The sequence below is a fragment of the Podarcis tiliguerta genome, assembly GCF_965153285.1.
Source record: "Podarcis tiliguerta genome assembly, chromosome: 2".
Lineage (NCBI taxonomy): Eukaryota > Metazoa > Chordata > Lepidosauria > Squamata > Lacertidae > Podarcis > Podarcis tiliguerta.
In genome coordinates, this window is record NC_139535.1 from 49557998 (window position 1) to 49575937 (window position 17940).

Consider the following 17940-nt stretch of genomic DNA (forward strand, 5'->3'; position numbering starts at 1 on the left):
TCAAAAGTGTCCAGAATGACAAGTGGGCAGAGGGCAACCTGATCCCTTTGGATCGCCAAAGCTAGCAAGCCGCCTCCTCTTTTCACACAATGAAGCTCTGGCTTTAGAGTGCATTATTCCATCTTGCATTGTGTCACACGAGGCTATTTTGAGCTGGAAGCTGTTGAGACCATATTTGGGAAAGTCTTGCACGGCAGGACAGAGCTGAAGGTCAGTGATGACAAAAGCCTTCCAATAAAGGCAGTTTCCCAATTGCAATGGAAGCAGGGACACAAACCCTTTTGAGTCCTCTATTGGCACTCACTTCAAAAAATGCTATTCAGTGTCACCGTTAAAGTTTCAAGAACTTAGAAAATATTCAACTGATTGGAGGAGAAAAGGAGGATTGAGCTTATATGTGTAGTTAGCTTGTTAACAGCTGGGTTCTCAGTCTCCAGCTTGAATGGAATTCTAGCAAACTCCATCACCATTTTATTACCCATGCCACCTCTTTTTTAAATCACAGAATTTTAAAATGGCCCAGCACATGTACAAATGAAGAACATACAGTAAGAGAAAGCAGAGCAGAAAACACAGGATTTGAAATGTACAGCTTAATATGTTACTATTTAGTGTAATAAGAGAGTACTAGCTGAGCAATTTATGGCACAAAGACAGCTACCACATAATGCATATAGTTTGCAAATAATAAAAAATAATTAGTAATTAAATGATAGAAAGGGGCGCGGGTGGCGTTGTGGGTTAAACCACAGAGCCTAGGACTTGCCGATCAGAAGGTCAGTGGTTCGAATTCCCGCGACGGGGTGAGCTCCTGTTGCTCAGTCCCTGCTCCTGCCAACCTAGCAGTTCGAAAGCACGTCAAAGTGCAAATAGATAAATAGGTACCGCTCTGGCGGGAAGGTAAACGGCATTTCTGTGTGTTGCTCTGGTTTGCCAGAAGCGGCTAAGTCATGCTGGCCACATGACCCGGAAGCTGTACGCCGGCTCCCTCGGCCAATAAAGCGAGATGAGCGCCACAACCCCAGAGTTGGTCATGACTGGACCTAATGGTCAGGGGTCCCTTTACCTTTACCTAAATGATAGAAAAATATCAGCCTAGGTGCTATTCATCATGATTAGGGGTTATGTTATGGATAGGGAAACTGCCCCTCCAGATGCTGTTACTCCAACTACCATCATCCCTGACCACTGGCCATGCTGGCGGGCACCAAAAGGAGCTGACCCACCAACATCTGGAGGGCTGTAGGTTCCACAGTCTTTGGTTCTTTTGTGACACAAGGGAAGGAGAAAGTTCTTAAGCTTGAGGCACATTCTTGTAATGCAGGCCAATGATCACAGATGATGGTGTTGCAACTCACCTTCATCTGGAGGGCCGTAAGTTAACAATCTTCAATATACGGTAATTCCAGATCACAGCATTACATCTAAATTAAGTCAGCTATCTCAAAGCTCAGTTGAGAACAAGGAAGTGGTCACATGTACGTAAGTTTATTTCTGTCACAGCAGTGGGACATCCCTTAAAAGTATAGAATTCTAGAACCCTACTTAGTGTCATTCAGCTAAAGCATGGGTAGGCAACCTAAGGCCGGGGGTCGGATCCAGCCCAATCGCCTTCCAAATCCAGTTTGTGGACAGTCTGGGAATCAACATGTTTTTACATGAGTAGAATGTGTGCTTTTATTTAAAATGCATCTCTGGGTTATTTGTGGGACATAGGAATTTGTTCATTTTTTTCCCTTTCCAAAATATAGTCTGGCCTCCCCACAAGGTCTGAGGGACAGGGGACCTGCCTCCTGCTGAAAACGTTTGCTGACCCCTGAGCTAAAGGGTGGAACTTGGGCTTTGTCCTAAGATTATTAGGAGTCAACATGGTGTCTGAAGATCCCATAAAGCAGTGATTACTATGCATAGTCACTTCAGGGGCAGATAGGATCTATAGGGCTGAGGTATGGTTTAGGGGCATTTGTTGCTATCATTGATATTCTTTTTTAGCTCTTATCATGACATATGGAAATATGGATTTTGTTGTGTACTTTTTGATGTGCTTTATTATGACTACTTCTGTAATTGTGTAAATCTTTTCATCTTGTTAGCTGCCTCGAGCATTGGTTTAACTATGGAAATGTGGCGTACAAACGACAGAAAGGCAGTATTATATAGCTTTGTCCCTAAATGGCTCCTCTGTTTATGTAAGATAGGGGGCTGCTTTCTGCTAAACTCCCCTTCCATATATTCCTTTGTCCCCACTAGACCTTCAAACCGCAGATTTTCTGGAGTGGACTGAGGAAAGCCCCATTTATTCCTGAGTTAGGAACCAAGCCTGCCTTAGATTACATGCTACAAGTAATCAAACCTTCTTCATTATATTTCAGAGATAAAAGGTAGTTCATACCTAGGTGCCAAGACTTTCCATCAGAAATTCTCATATTCCCATTTTAAGTTGGATTGCATTGCTCATATGCTGAAGGCACCACCTTCTGGACAAATGGCATTATAGCAACACACACCCTGCTTATAGCTCATGCACGTCTCTACGGAATAGAGGCTATTCTATTTAAATGTTGACTCAACTTACTGTTGGTATAGTCTTCCATATTGAACGGTAGCAAGGGGATTTCATACTGGAGATTAATTCTGTAGACTCAATAGTTGTTTTAGTAATTTGGGGGCACTAGACACTGTGCACACAGGGTGTAAAACCAAATTGTTAACTACAGGCCAAAAGGGCATGAAATGTGAGAAGTACAAATTGACAATTCTACATGAAGCTTAAATGAATAGTGACATTCACAACATCATTGTGTACACTGCACTTGTATACTTTTAAATTTCATATATAATTGTCACACTATAGCTGTTTTGGTCCAACTGTTTACATTTTCAATAAAAATAGAAAAGGAACAAATGTGTTCTCAAAAAGTAGCAACAATTTTTGTCAGTATATTCCATGACAAAGGTTCCTTTTTCAGGCTCCACCTTAAAATTCCAAGTACCAAACATATACAAAATAGGCGAGGAAAAGAATAGTTAATTTGGATAGGCAAAAGAAAAAAAGAGGGTAAATTTTTGGAACTGCTGAAAGATGGGAAGTTTGATATGTGATAATTGTTGTTTTGTTGTTGAAATGTTTGTAATAAATGAAAATTATAAACATATATGAAAAAATAAAATTCCAAGTGCCATATAGTAGCTGAAGCAGTTTGGACACACAAGCAGCCTGGTGTTGCCTTTGTAGAATCATGAAATGTTCTGAAATGCACTGAGCTATAATAAAGCTTAGCTGGCACTTGTTGAGAGTACGTTTGTCCTTCTTGCATTCTCTCATTTCTTGGCCTCCCTCTCTGTATGCTTTTATATGTGATACATGTACATAGCTGTCAACAGAGTTGTAGCAGTTCATGAATCAGATGAAGTCAATTATACAAGAGCTTCAGCTTTTAAGGTGCTACATTGTTTTTGCTGTAGCACACTGATACAACTACCCTTTAGGATGTTGTTACTATGTGAAATTCATCACTCCTAGCTCTTCCCAGCAACTGCACAAGGTCCCAAGAAACTATGTAAATTCTTTCACTACCATCTGTGTAACTGGGCTCCCCTATCCCAATCGTTTTGTAGGGCTCAGGATTTCCACTCCCCCAGTCTCCTGGCAGCATGCAACCCTTTGTGCTAAGGTTAAGCCCTGCACTCCTCCCACCCATCCCACCCCCTCCAATTTCCCATGGCATACCCCACAATATGGAGCAACCCCTGAGCAATTTTAATACAGAGGTATCTCGGGTTAAGAACTTTGCTTCAGGATGAGAACAGAAATCGTGCTCCGGCGGCGCACCAGCAGCAGCAGCGGGAGGCCCCATTAGCTAAAGTGGTGCTTCAGGTTAAGAACAGTTTCAGGTTAAGAATGGACCTCCGGAACGAATTAAGTACTTAACCCGAGGTACCACTGTACAGGAAAATAAAGTGGGACACTTTCCCCCAAAAGGAATAAAATCACCCTCAGAAGGTGTAATCTCTTGTAGGGTCAAAACAGAAAGCACGACATCCACACATTACACTCAATTTTATTTATACAAAACGCCTTGAGTGAAAAGATGAAAACAACTGCTAGTCAGTTGCCAAGCAAGTCAGTCCCTTTTGCCATCTGGAGGCAAGCTGGTTACTTGGCATTCTTAGCGTTGTTGGCCCGCATTTTCTTCAGCCCTTTCTTGTTGTGTTTCTTTGCAAAACGCATGTTCCGCAGGAACTTGGGATCAACCTAGAAAATGGGAGGGGGGGGGAGAGATATAATTTGTTTAGCAACTCATATAGCTGGGTAGAAGTCATAGTATTTACGGTGGGACAACTGACCGAGGTATAATACTACTGTGCAGTTCTGTTCTTCAATAAAGCAGCCCTTTGGCCTCGTCAGGCTCACCAACCTGCTCTGTCTGGCTCAAACCTGCTGGCTTTTCCAGTAGTCTTATGCATCTCTGTCTCTGACATCATGTTACGGTACTGTGATCAACCGCATAAAGAACCACGGTGATGGCCATAATTTAAGTGGCTATTGGTAATAGCTGGCAAACAAAAAGATAAGTTTCCAAACAAAATGTAGGTGAGCAGCCCATCTTGCAAGAAGGGCAAATAAGAACATATCTCCTATATAGGCATATGTTCACAAACTCTAGACAGCAGACAATACTTGCTTCAAAAGAGACATTAGAAAAGCACTGTTCCAGGTTCTAAAAACTGCCAAGCAGGTTAGTTTCCAACATTTGTGAGCAATGAAGAAACAGACATTTAGGTGTTATCAGGCTGGTTCTTTCACCGCGAGAATACCCCTTTTCCATTGCACCAAGAGACTATTCTGTATCACTCATTTCTATCCAAATAAGAATTTTAAAGCCAACTTGTAGTAAGAGGTTCCTCAACAATAGCCAAATAAGAAAAAGGCTATAGCAAAACACCAGTAATATTCAAACTCAGGCCCCCTCTGCACTATACATTTAAAGCAATCACCATACCACTTTATGTAGTAATGGCTTTCCCCAAAGATTCCTGGGAAGAGGTATTGATTGTTAAACCACTCTGAGATCTGTAGCTCTGTGAGGTGAACAGGTGTCTCCCAGCAACTCTTGGCACTTAGGAAACTACACTTCCCAGGAGTCTTTGGGGGAAAACAGGACTATTCAAAGTGGTATGATACTGCTTTAAAAGTATAGTGCAGATGGAGCCTCAAGTGTACGAAGTGCAGGTTGTATTTTGCAAGATTCAGTGAATATGACACAGACTTTATTTATCTATTTACAGAATTTACAGTGTTCTCAATTCTACAGTAATGAAAATAAATAGATAAAAACAATATACCACAATTGCAAAATCATACAAAAGGACCAATAAATAACTAAATAAGTCTATCATAAATTAATCAAGCAAAATTATGACATAAAATTTCCAAATAAAGTGACACTTAATGTCATTCTCTGTTATCATACAATCTTAGCATGCAAGGCCTCTACAAGCCCACTAGTAATGGGTGAAAAGGAAATGGGTGCTGATGAGGAAAAATGCACTTACCCCCTTCAGAGATTCGTATCTATTTGATCTGGGTTTCTTAATGCCATTTCTGTGCCACTTGCGAGCTGTTAAGAGATACCATTTTCACATTAAGGATAAAGGCTGTTGATATTGTCCATCACCCTTTGCCAGCTTGGTGCCCTTCAGATATTTTGGGCTACAACTCCCATCAGCTCCAGTGAGAATGACCATTCCAGGCTAGCTATATCTGCCTCTGTCACACATGTGGGCTTTCAAAGTCCTGTGAGCTAGTGTAGAAGTCCCTAGTTAAAATCCTGAATCTGGCCAGTCCCTAGTAAGCACCAGTTTTGGCTATCTATCAAGGATGGCCAAAATTGGTGGGCTCTTGATACGTGAAGCACTCAATGTCCATACAAACAAATGCTATTGGATCTTGTTTTCAAAGCATGTGCTTTCTCTGTATAACTTTCCCTTTGAGGCATGAGATTGCATTGGGAGGCAGGAAATGTCAACATACTGTCAACTGCTCTCTGTTGCCACCCTTACAAATACCATCCTGCAGCACTCTTAAAAGGTGCATTCCTGCCTACTTTTTACTTGAAATCTGTTTTAAAGGAATGAGTGTCACTCCAATGTGTATGCAGTTAGGACTAAACTGTAAATCTTCTATTCTTTCCCCAACTTCTGACAACACCTACATTGAATTAAACCCACAAGCACAGTGGCCAATGAAGCCCATGCTCTTCTATTACTCCAAATGGATACTACTCATGTAATATTATTAGTGGGAGAAAAACATGCTTGCCTACCACTGTTGGAGACCATTACATTCAAGGCTGGATTCCAAATGAGGATCATCTGGAAGCCCTGAAAGAGCTAAACTGGGGATTATTCTGGTTATGCTATGATAAACACCAGAAATGTGGGCAATTTTGGGGCCAGGCATTGACATTTATAATCGCCATGGCAAGGATGAAGCTGTTGCACGATCAGCTTTCCTCCATCAGTTGAAGATGGCAGACTTCCTGACCGACTTTCCTGAATGAAAGTGGTTTTCTGAAGCCTCCTTGGGATGTGTTTACCTCCATCAAGGCAACGGGGGAGGGGAAAGGACCAGACAACAATTGCTTGGCTAGCAGGACCAGCCAAAACTTAAGAGTGCCCTATATGAGACTGTTTACCCACTACAATTTCAGATACAGATATTCAGTCTTATTAAACTTGAATCTAGATTTCATGTATATTAATGTTTGCTTATAGTTATTTTGGATCAGACCAGTTATTCCTGGCACACTATGCAAGTCAAATGAAAAACATGATAGCAAAAACAATGAATTATATTTCAGCGCCCAGTTATTTGGAATTGTTAGTAAAGGGATGTGGATCCCCTCACTTATAAATACTGAAAGTTTAATCAACGTATCTGTTGTTTCAAGAGGTCAACCACAGTTACCATTACTTAAAACTCTTCTGCATGCTCAGAGTTGCTAACTACATGCGTCCAACTATACCTTGATAAACAATTACTGACCACTATTCACTCCCTGACCTCTATGCGAACTTACACTGGTTGTGTGTGGTGTGGTTCTTGGACTTGGCCATGGCTTAAACCTGTGAAAAAGAATAAGAATCAGAAGTGTTCCTTTCAAACACAGAATAGCAGAAAGCCCCAAGCTCCTCAGGAACAAGTTTATGTAGAAAAACTTTAAAACCAATATCCATCTAACATCCTAAACACCCTTCTAAGATCTGCTTTGCTGAATCAGACCAAAAGACCACCTAGTTCAGTATTATGCATCCATGCAGTTAAATGTCCCTGGGAAGTCATGAAGACAACAAGACTCCACAGATACCTGGCAATTAATTGAGACTACAGCTGCCATCCAAAACACACCAATAGGTTTGGCTGACTTCAGTGTAGACATGCACACTGTCACAGGTCTGTAGCCGCAGAAGATGAAGCTCGCACGGCACAAAATGCTGATATTTCTCCACGCATTAGTATAATCTCTAGTGGCCGCAATATCACATGTGATAGGGATTGTTACACAGGAGCGAACTTCATATAAACTTGGATGCTGGATCCAATATCCTGCCAAGATACAAGGTCCAGACACCCCACAGGACAACCAAGCGGGACCCCGACCGTGCCAAGGGCGATACCGGGCGCGCTTCAGCCACCTTTTCTTCCCATCTTTTCATCCATCCACCCACTCCACCTTTCAGACGCTCCAAGCTGATCTCATTCCCATCCCTCGGGCACAGAGCACGAAACGGCCTCTTAGGAAGGCGTCCCACCCCTCCTGCGCCGGCCATTCGCCGCTCTGGGGCATCCCTCGGGAAGGATGGAACCGGATCGAGAGATGGAAAGCTCACCTGAAGCTCCGCCACAGTTCAGACCAAAACCGGAAGAGAAGCGACACTCGTAAGGCACTCTGGGAAGCCACAAAGCCCGGTCATAGACGCAGAACGGGCTGCGTTATTGTGTTTCCGACTGGAAACACGAGCCTCCGTTAAAATGGTTCCGCAGGAGAACATCCTCGCCTTCCGTTCCTTCCGCTGTTTATTTCCTTTTCTGAAATAAAGAGTGGACGAGCTTTGGCAGGATTTTCGCGGAGTTGAGTGTGTTCCGATTTGAGATAACAGGGCGTTCCGATAAAAAGCTTCGTTGCTTCTCTGGGCAGGTTTCTTTCCTTATGGTTTATCATTGCATTGTTGCCTATCATAAGATCCACCGCAGCCCATTATAGCGTCAGATCAAGGTCGGAAAAAAGCATTTTTTCTTTCTTTCTGTGGACAGAAACTGGTTTACCAGAGGCAAACCCACGACTGCAATCTCCCATGTTTTCAGAATCAGAGAAGGTTTCGCTCTGAACTCACACGTTTAAAATTTTTGCCTCCCCCGTCTAATAATGGTGTTTTATTTTAATTTTCAATTTGAACGTTTTAAAATACATTTCGGTAACCTTTTTCTTGTGACCAGGAAGGCATGCAGTCATTTGGCTCCTCGAGTTGGCGTTTTAGGAAAGCTATCCGATACTGTAAATGTTGGCACGTTTCGAAAAACATTCCCTGACGTTGTATTTTGTATCGCAAATTTATGTCTGAAAGGAAGTCATTCTCATTAACTCAGAGTACACAAATGTGGTGGCATTGTGGTGTTTATTCTCACAGTAACCCTAAGCAGTAATGCTAGTGAATTGCTCAATTCATTAAAGACTCGACTTTCCTACAGTGTTCCTTGTAATACCATTCAACAGCATAGTCCTGCAAGATTGTCAGTTTAAACAGCATACTCGGTTATTACTAGAACCGGTATGGTATAATGCAGGGTCTGTAATGGTAAGCTTGAATGTGTGAAATGCAGCTTTATTTCCTGCCTCAGCTGTGATATTCATTGTGCCAACCTGAGGTCCATGTATTCTCTCACCTGGGGGCACTATTTGATCACAATAGTCAAGGGAGGCTGCTAAATTTTATAACTGGTTGGACATATTAATAGATTATTGTTTCTGATGTTCTGTTTTAGTGTGTGTGGGGGGGCAGAACATCAGATTTGTATTGGCTTTTATTGATTTAAGGGGGCAACTGCCCCCCTTCACTTTAAGCTGTCACAGGTTCTAAGCTGTGTGCCTCAATCTGTGCTCCACCTGTATATTTTCTGTAACAACCTCCTTCCAAAGGGATGCAAACCTGGGTACGTGCTGCACCCCTGGAACCACTCACCATCTGTAGAAACCAAGGAAGATTATCACCATAATGCCTTTTTGAACCTCCCAGGGCATCTGGCTAGCCACTATTGACAGGAGAATGCTGAACTAAATACAGTGGTACCTCGGGTTAAGTACTTAATTCATTCTTGAGGTCCGTACTTAACCTGAAACTGTTCTTAACCTGAAGCACCACTTTAGCTAATGGGGCCTCCTGCTGCTGCCGCGCCGCTGCAGCGCGATTTCTGTTCTCATCCTGAAGCAAAGTTCTTAACCCGAGGTACTATTTCTGGGTTAGTGGAGTCTGTAACCTGAAGTGTCTGTAACCTGAAGCATATGTAACACGAGGTACCACTGTAGACCTTAGGTCTGATACAGTAAGACAGTTCATGTACTGTACTGTATCTGTATTATTATCTTCCCTCAAAATGTAACAATATGTCCTGCTTCATGCCCAACACATACAGAAAGAGACTCTTACTTTTAAATAAGAAAGCAATTTTTCTTCAAGCAAGTAATGGCATAGGCTTGGCAGCAGACACAGAGTTCAGGAATCAGGCAAGACGGTCACAACTGGATGGAAGCATCTAAGGTATCTCAGCAGTTTCCATTTCCCCCATGTTTGTCTTTCAAAGAGGGGGCTCACAGACAATATTCACTCAGTTTGCAAGAATATCAGGTTTGCAAATGTGTGTTGCTCTGGGATGCATTGGTCTGCTTGCATCTCTAGAGATGGCACCTGGTCCTAGGTAACAATACTGCATCCTCCTGTTCAGGCTCCTGATCACTGCCTCCCCCACCCCCCAGCTGCCTACAACCCTCGCCAGTCTCCACTGAGACTCTCTGCTGTGCTGGGAGATTAGGGGAAGTTGTCTGCATGTCTGCTCCCCCTTCAGAAGCATCAGAAGTTAAGGCACACTGGGGAGAGCTTCCCTCCTCTGACTCTGATTCCCATCTTTCCCCTCCTCCCCCCGTTTCCTCCTCCTCTTGTGTTGGGGCCTGCCAACCCAGGCCCGATCCTGACAGCGCCATGGGACTCAAGACATAATGGAATGACAGCATAAAGCTGTAAATATGTCTGCTTTGCCTGCCATCTCGTAAGTGGTCCTACTGAAACCAAGCAGGGTTCTGAACATTTAACATAAATTGTGAGTGCAAATATTTGCAGGTTTGAGAGGCGTTTAAGGGAAGTGTTTGCTAATATCATTTACACAGCACTTTGCAGATGAGCATGGATTGAACACACCGTTTTAGGAGTATGACTGGAAAGTTAAGAAATGTCCTAATATGCATGTATGTTAGGGACAGTTTGTTAAGATGTTTCTTGTCCTCCCAGATAGCGCTGTTGTCTGAGTTATTTGTCACAAGCACACACTGCAATTTTTCATGCTGCCACAATCTTCCTCAATGTGGATTGAGTGATAGTGAGCAAAATTTGTTTTTGCACTTGAAAGACTCAGACAACATGATTGCCATGAGCACAAAGCACTCCAGTTGTTGTTTTTGCTCCTCCCGCTGCTGTTTTTTTAAATTGTTGATGGTTTATTGTTTGATTATATTGATACTGATACTGGTCATGTTTTGTTCTTTAATCAATCTAAGATATTGGTCTAGTTTGCAAGCTATGGTTTGCCCACAGCAGACTGTGGTTTGTTTCCAAGCAACAACCCATGATATAAAGCCATGGCTTCTTGTTGGCTCCCAAACTTTTAACTGCGGTTTGGTGTTATGGCTGAACCCAAAAGTCTTGCTTAACTATTGTTTATTTTGTCACCCTACACCAGACACTTCCCAAGCTACAGAGGCAAGAAACAAGCCATGACTAGAGGATTGAGGTTGAATCTCAACAAGAGAAAAGTACTGTTTCTGGGAGGCAGGGGGCTGGCAAATGTGGGGGATGCCCTGGTCCTGAATGGGGTAACTGTGCCACTAAAGAATCAGGTATGCAGCCTTGGGGTCATTTTGGATTCATAGCTGTCCAGGGAGGCACAGGTCAATTCTGTGTCCAGGACAGCTTTCTACCAGCTCCACCTGGTGCAACGGCTGAGACTCTACTTGCCTGCGCGCTGTCTCGCCAGAGTTGTACATCATCTGGTTATCTCCCACTTGGACTTCTGCAATGTATTCTATGTAGGCCTACTTTGAAGGTGACTAGGAAACTACAACTAATCCAGAATGCAGCAGCTAGACTGATGACTGGGAGCAGCCACCGCAGACCATATAACACTGGTCCTAAAAGATCTACATTGCCTCCGAGTATGTTTCCGAGCACAATTCAAAGTGTTGGTGTTGACCTTTAAAGCCCTAAACGGCCTCAGCCCAGTATACCTGAAGGAGCATCTCCACCCCCATTGCTCAGTCTGGACACTGATGTCCATCTCCGAGGACCTTTTGGGGTTCCCTCACTGTGAGAAGTGAAATTACAGGGAACCCGGCAGAGGGCCTTTTCAGTAGCGGCACTTGACTTGTAGAAAGCCCTCCTATCAGATGTCAGGGAAATAAACAACTATTTGACATTTAGATAACATCTGAAGGCAGGCCTGTATAGGGAAGTTTTTGCTTGATGTTTTATTGTGTTTTTAATATTTTGCTGGGAGCTGTCCAGAATGGCTGAGGCAACCCAGTCAGATGGGCAGCATAATAATAATAATAATAATAATAATAATAATAATAATAGAGATGACTCATGATTTGTTGAACACAGCGTGGTTAAAACAAACCATGGCATATGTATGAATGCAGCCTTTGTGAATACCATTTTGCCTACAAATATGGGACGACAATTTTCTGTTAATAAAGAGATCTAAAATGTGGGTAGAAGGAAAGGGTAGCTGCCTGTGCAAAGCTATTCGCCAGCCTTCAAAAGAGTAGTGCAACCATTTTATTAGTTTAGGGGACAATACCGAGAAAATGAGGACACCTTTTCAAGGAAAACGAATCTGAAAAAAGGCACCTTGTTCACAGAAAGTACAATCTCAGGGACTTTCCAGACAAATGCCATTACTCAGCTGTTGTGGGAAGTCCAGATGTCCTTCTCTCAGCTTGCTCATTCAATGTGTGTTGTGGGTATATATCTCAGCTAGCCTGTGAACTGAGAGCTAATCAGATTTGTGGCATTGGAGAAATGTGATTCTATGAGCTGCCATTCTTCTAGCATAAGAGTGTGATAGAAAAAGTTTCACCTGCTATATTTATGTGAATCAGTCTGCTCTTAAAACCACAGGGTCAGTAGGGCTACTCTCTCCACAAAGCTGCAATCCTAGTGATCGCTCTCCTATATTCACCATAATTCATACCCCCCAGCAGTACTTTAATTGCGAAGTCAGCACCTATTGGTTTGTTCCCATTTCATACAACTTCTATTTTTTCATGACTGCTGGATGCTCCCCATACTGCTCCAGCAGTGTGTTTGCTTGTGTGGTGTGTGATGAGGAACTGAGCAAATACAAGCAAGATAATTCTTCTAATGTGCTGTCATTTGGTGAACTTTCTAGGTTTCTTTTTCTTTTCAAAGGCTACTTCTTCATTCCCAGTTCCACTTACCCACTTCTTCTGAGAGCAAGTGAAATTGACAAATTCCCTATGCAAATCAGACTGTGGGAACTGAATATAATGCTGTGGGTGTTTCTGAGAGAACTGTAGACAGAAAACCCCATGGGCGCCTTGCCCTTTGTACGATTCTGTGAACAACCTCCCTTCCCCTGAACAATATTATCCCCAGCCTACTACCCTACAGTGTCAATTAAGAACTCAAAAGCTCCAAACCAGGGCTGGTCTTTAATGAACTCAGATCATGGGCCATATCAGCCTCAGTGAATAGAGCATGAGGTTTTCAATCTCAAGGTAGTCCAGTAGCACCTTAGAGACCAACTAAGTTTGTTCTGGGTATAAGCTTTCATGTACATGCACACTTCTTTAGACACACATGCACACGAAAGCTTATACCCAGAACAAACCTAGTTGGTCTCTAAGGTGCTACTGGGCAATTTTTAATTTGTATATATATATTTCAACTATGTCAGACCAACACGGCTACCTACCTGAATCTCAGGGTTGTGGGTGTGAGCCCCACATTGCGCAAAATATTCCTGCATTGTAGAGGATTGCGGTCCCTTCCAGTTCTACAATTCTATGATTCTTTGATTCACAGTTCTGTGATTCCATCTCTCTTTCCAGCAGGGTTATTCCAGACTTCTTCACCAGAGTAAGATGAGAGGGTGAAGGCACATAAACAGAGTAGCTAAGTAATTTTGGACCTGGAGTAAAGAGTCTTCTGGGAGCCCCTTTAGGTGGTCATATGTATTACTTAAATTGTAAGACACACAATTAACACCCCCCATTGCTCTCATTCCCAATTTTACAACTGCTTCTACATTTATAATACATTAAAGCCAACAAACAAACAAAAGATTGCCAACCCTATAAAGGAAGAAGAAATACCCTGAAAATGTGCATTTTAAACTCACTTAAATCTTAGCACCATTCCTGAATACAGGAATAAACTGAGGGTTGTTTCTGTTGCCCTGATGCTAAGCACGTTTACTTGGGAATAAGCACCATTTGTTGTAGAAAAGGATAATGCATTTGCTTACGGTGGAGAACTCAATCAGTAGAGCACAAGACTCTTAATCTCAGGGTTATGGGTTTGAGATTCCTGCATTGCAAGGGCGTCGGGCTAGATAATCCTCGTGGTCCTTTCTATGATTTTAAGTCAAAAAAAAAAAAAAAAAAAGAATCCTTAATGGTGTACATGGCTGCCCGGCTGCCCCTTGACTATGATTTTATTTTTTAAAAAATATGGAGGAGGAAAGAATGATGCTGGATCTATTTGCTCCTCATCTCAAATTGCCACTTTCTGAGCGGTCATTTGAGTGGGGTGGGGTAGGGAATGTAGCAGCAGGGGTCCCCTGGACTGTGTGACTCTAATATTTGGCCCAGAGGTCCATTCCTATCTGTTCCACTGGCCCTATAGTGGCAGCAGTGACAGTGAACTTTCTGCTTGGCTCTTTCTGGGTCCTCAAATTCAATACAGAATGGAATGCAGTAGCCTTTATCAGGTGTGCTCAAAGGCAATATATCTGGCACAGCTCCAGGTTGCGTGGCACTGGGTCACTCTTCCTCCACCCCAGTCCTAAGCACATTGGCTTGGAAATTAAGTCTCGTTTGCTTCTAGAGACTCTTATTCAAGTGTAGTAATAGCTGCTGAAGCAAGTCGTTGGAGGCTCACCACCTACATTAATAATAGCCTGCTTGCTCTTTTGTAGCACATTTCACTCAAGTACTCCCACCATGCTTTACTAGTGTAATTATAGAGGCACCAACAATTTTAGACACAGAATTTCCAAAGAAATATAAAGGTGGGCTTTAGAACAATGGGCTGAAGCCAGACTAAGCTAGCTGAAGTCTGTTTTCATTAAAATCAACTGGAATTGAGTCACGGATAACTTGAATTCAGGGAGTAGACATAGTTAGGCTCGCAGCCTCAGTTTTGCTCCAACCCTACGCCTGCCCTTTCCACTTTTTGCTTTTTCGAAACCACACATTCCTAAATGCTTTTCTCTCCTCTGTTGTTTGGTCAGCTATGCACGAAAAAGAACCAGGTGCTGCACTGACTAACTGCTTATATAGAGGAGCAATGAATGTGTTCGCTGGCATAGAGCTGCTAAGCGCAGAGATGCAACACTTTGAACTGCAGAGCCACATCCCCCCCTTTTAATCTCTCTCAATTATAGTAATTTTAGGTGTTATTTGTAACTGCAGGAGGCAAGAGCTTTCTGCAGGGCAATTTTTCTGTTGATGCTTTCTCTTTGAAGGCCTGTCCTCAGGTATCCACTCCAGAAAAGGGTCTAATGGTGTTTTTCCAAGTGATGTGTAAATTGGTTCCTGTGTTTCTCACATCTGTAATTTGAAGGCAATCAGATGTACGCTTGATTTAAAATGATCTGTTTTCTGCCTCGCATTAACAATGTTTACCAGTGACACATTCGGATCTAAGGCTGCAGTCCTGCACGATTACACGGCAGAAGGTTCTATTGAACCCATCAGGATTTACTTCGGAGCAGACATGCAGAGGGTGACACTTCAAAAAGTATTGGTAGCATCAAAAATTTCCTTCAACCTGGAGATATACTCAGAAGTCCTATTTATTTCAGTAGGACTTTGGGCCTAGGAAAAAGGGATAGATTCTCCACCAACCAAAACCTTTGTGTATTCACATATATCACTGATGATCATTTATACTTCGAAACCACCCATCAGTCCTTAAAATCACAGAGTGGTGTACAAATAAAGTACAGTCCACAACAATCTAGCAATAAACTAAAAACAATAAAAAACAACAATTATTAAGTGATTCAGGCACCACCTTCCTGCCCCAAATGCCTGTGTAATGAGATGCACTTTTAGCACCTGCTAAAGTCAGTAGTGAGGGGACAACCATTTTCCCACAATAGTTCCACAGCCACAGAGAAGGCCGTGTCCCACTCTGCAAGAGAAGATACACTATCCATCAACCATGCCACATGACCACTTTGTCCAAAAGGGTGATATTGGCCACTGGGAAGTATTTGTCAAATATTGCAGGGTCAAAGGGGTGCCTTTTGAGGAGGAACCATGCCATCACTTCTTTCAAGGCACCACAACCTTCTTTTTCCCCAAAGACCAACCCCTGGAATCATCCTCGGCCAAACTAGCTGGTCCCATTACTGTTCACAGCTGCACCAATCTGGACCAAACCAAGCAGTTTTCTCCAACCGGGTGCTCTCCAAATGTATGTTGGACCACAACTCCCATGATCCTTGGCCAATGGTCATGCTGCCTGGGGCTGATGGAAGCTGTAAAAGCACTAGGTTGGAGATGAGTGGAAGTCTATCCTATCACCTATCATCTATCTCTATCATCTATCTCTATCTCTATCTCTTTCTATCATCTATCTATCTATCTATCTATCATCTATCTATCTATCTATCATCTATCTATCTATCATCTATCTATCTATCTATCTATCTATCTATCTATCATCTATCTATCTATCTATATCTATCTATCATCTATCTATCTATCATCTATCTATCTATCTATCTATCTATCTATCTATCTATCTATCTATCATCTATCTATCTATCTATCTATCTATCTATCATCTATCATCTATATCTATCTATCATCTAGAGCGGGTTGGGACATGTTGGTAGAGGTGTGGCATATTTATGGCAGTATGTGGGTCAATCTGCTTGTATCGTCGCTACAAAGCCATGGCTTGCAATGCTAACAGAGCAATACGAAGACCTAGCTGTAAATCAATTAACATTCAAGGAATATGTATTGATATTTTTTGACAAGCACTTACCGAATATTCCCAAGAAAGTATGGAAATCATTTTTAGCTTGTTAGAGCTCATCTGCAAGGATGTATGAGCTGTGTATGGCATAAGGCAAAGGACAAGCCAAGGTCTCAGATTGTTTTAAGACTAAATGAGAGTAAGAAGTTAATCTTGATGGACACTTGATTGCATAAGTGCACCTTGTACCTCCAGCTTAACTCTTGCACAAACAATGGCTTTTGTTTCTAAATATCTGGAAGTGATAAGCAGCCAATATTACATAAAAGCAAGGTTTTATGTTGCATAAGATATTAAGCGGGCTAACAAACCGCTGATTTTTAAAAAACAAATCATGTGCCCAGCTAAATATTTTCTTTTAAGGCATTGGATTTCTCTCTAGAATGGCCCACATTTGATTTCTTTAGCTTGAACTTCTAATCTTAGGAGTTTGCCTTCTTTTTTTTTTTGGAAACACAGAGGCAACCATCTCTGCTATTCGCCTCTTTTTTGACAAACTCTGCTCCTTTTCAGGTAATAAACAGGTAAAAAAAATCATCTAACTGAATATTTCTGAGTTAAACCCATTGCCCTTTCTTTGGTAGCAAGGTAAAAATTTTTTTGGGGTAACCTTCTTTTAGACATCTAAAAGGTTATGATTATGTCTCATCATAATCTTGTTTCCTTTGGGCTGAGGTTACACTGTAACCTGCAGATCCTCTTTACAAGTTAAAGCAAGAGGTAGCGATGGCAAAAAAGCTTTAAAAGAGGATTAGACAAGTTCAAGACTAACAATGGCTACCAACCATAATGTCTGTGTTCTGCTTCCACTTGTTGGAGGCCTCATGCTTCTGAATAAGAGTTTATGGAAACCATGGAGGTGGGTGGGGGTTCTGATTATGAGCTTCCCATAAAAGGTAAAGGTAAAGGGACCCCTGACTGCATAGGCAGCTGGTTAACCACGGTGATAACAATGCTGGTTTAGATGGGCCACTGGTCTGGTGTCTTATGTTCATCCTCATTTGCATGCCACCTTTCCAAGGTTGAACCATGCTTAAGGCAGCTTGCAACTTCAAAACATTTACATAATTACAAAAATCTAGCAAAATTCAAGTAGTCATAAACCATAAATGAAAACAATTCAGTAGGTATACAATAAAACCTACATTATTGTATACCTACAATTCAGTAGGTATATAATAAAAAAGGGACGCGGGTGGCGCTGTGGGTTAAAGCCTCAGCGCCTAGGGCTTGCCGATCAAGAGGTCGGTGGTTCGAATCCCTGCGGCGGGGTGCGCTCCCGTTGTTCGGTCCCAGCGCCTGCCAACCTAGCAGTTCGAAAGCACTCTTGGGTGCAAGTAGATAAATAGGGACCGCTTACCAGCGGGAAGGTAA

General features: G+C 42.3%; 1 protein-coding gene across 1 annotated transcript; it reads right to left on the reverse strand.

Annotated features, from left to right (window-relative positions):
- Nucleotides 1-4041: 4041 nt before the first annotated feature.
- RPL29 (ribosomal protein L29) lies at nt 4042-7997 on the reverse strand. Its single transcript, XM_083429580.1, has 4 exons — nt 7894-7997; nt 7083-7128; nt 5557-5621; nt 4042-4255 (listed from the first exon to the last, which is right to left on the reverse strand). The coding sequence occupies exons 2-4, from the start codon at nt 7117-7119 to the stop codon at nt 4157-4159; spliced, it is 201 nt and encodes a 66-aa protein (XP_083285706.1). The 5' UTR covers nt 7120-7128; nt 7894-7997; the 3' UTR covers nt 4042-4156.
- Nucleotides 7998-17940: the final 9943 nt, after the last annotated feature.

Coding starts and splice junctions, on each gene's coding strand:
- RPL29 (XM_083429580.1), bottom strand. CDS start 7,119: ATGGCCAAGTCCAAGAACCACACCACACACAACCAGT. Junction 5,622..7,082: donor CCACACCACACACAACCAGT/GTAAGTTCGCAT, acceptor ATCTCTTAACAG/CTCGCAAGTGGCACAGAAAT. Junction 4,256..5,556: donor GATACGAATCTCTGAAGGGG/GTAAGTGCATTT, acceptor CCCATTTTCTAG/GTTGATCCCAAGTTCCTGCG.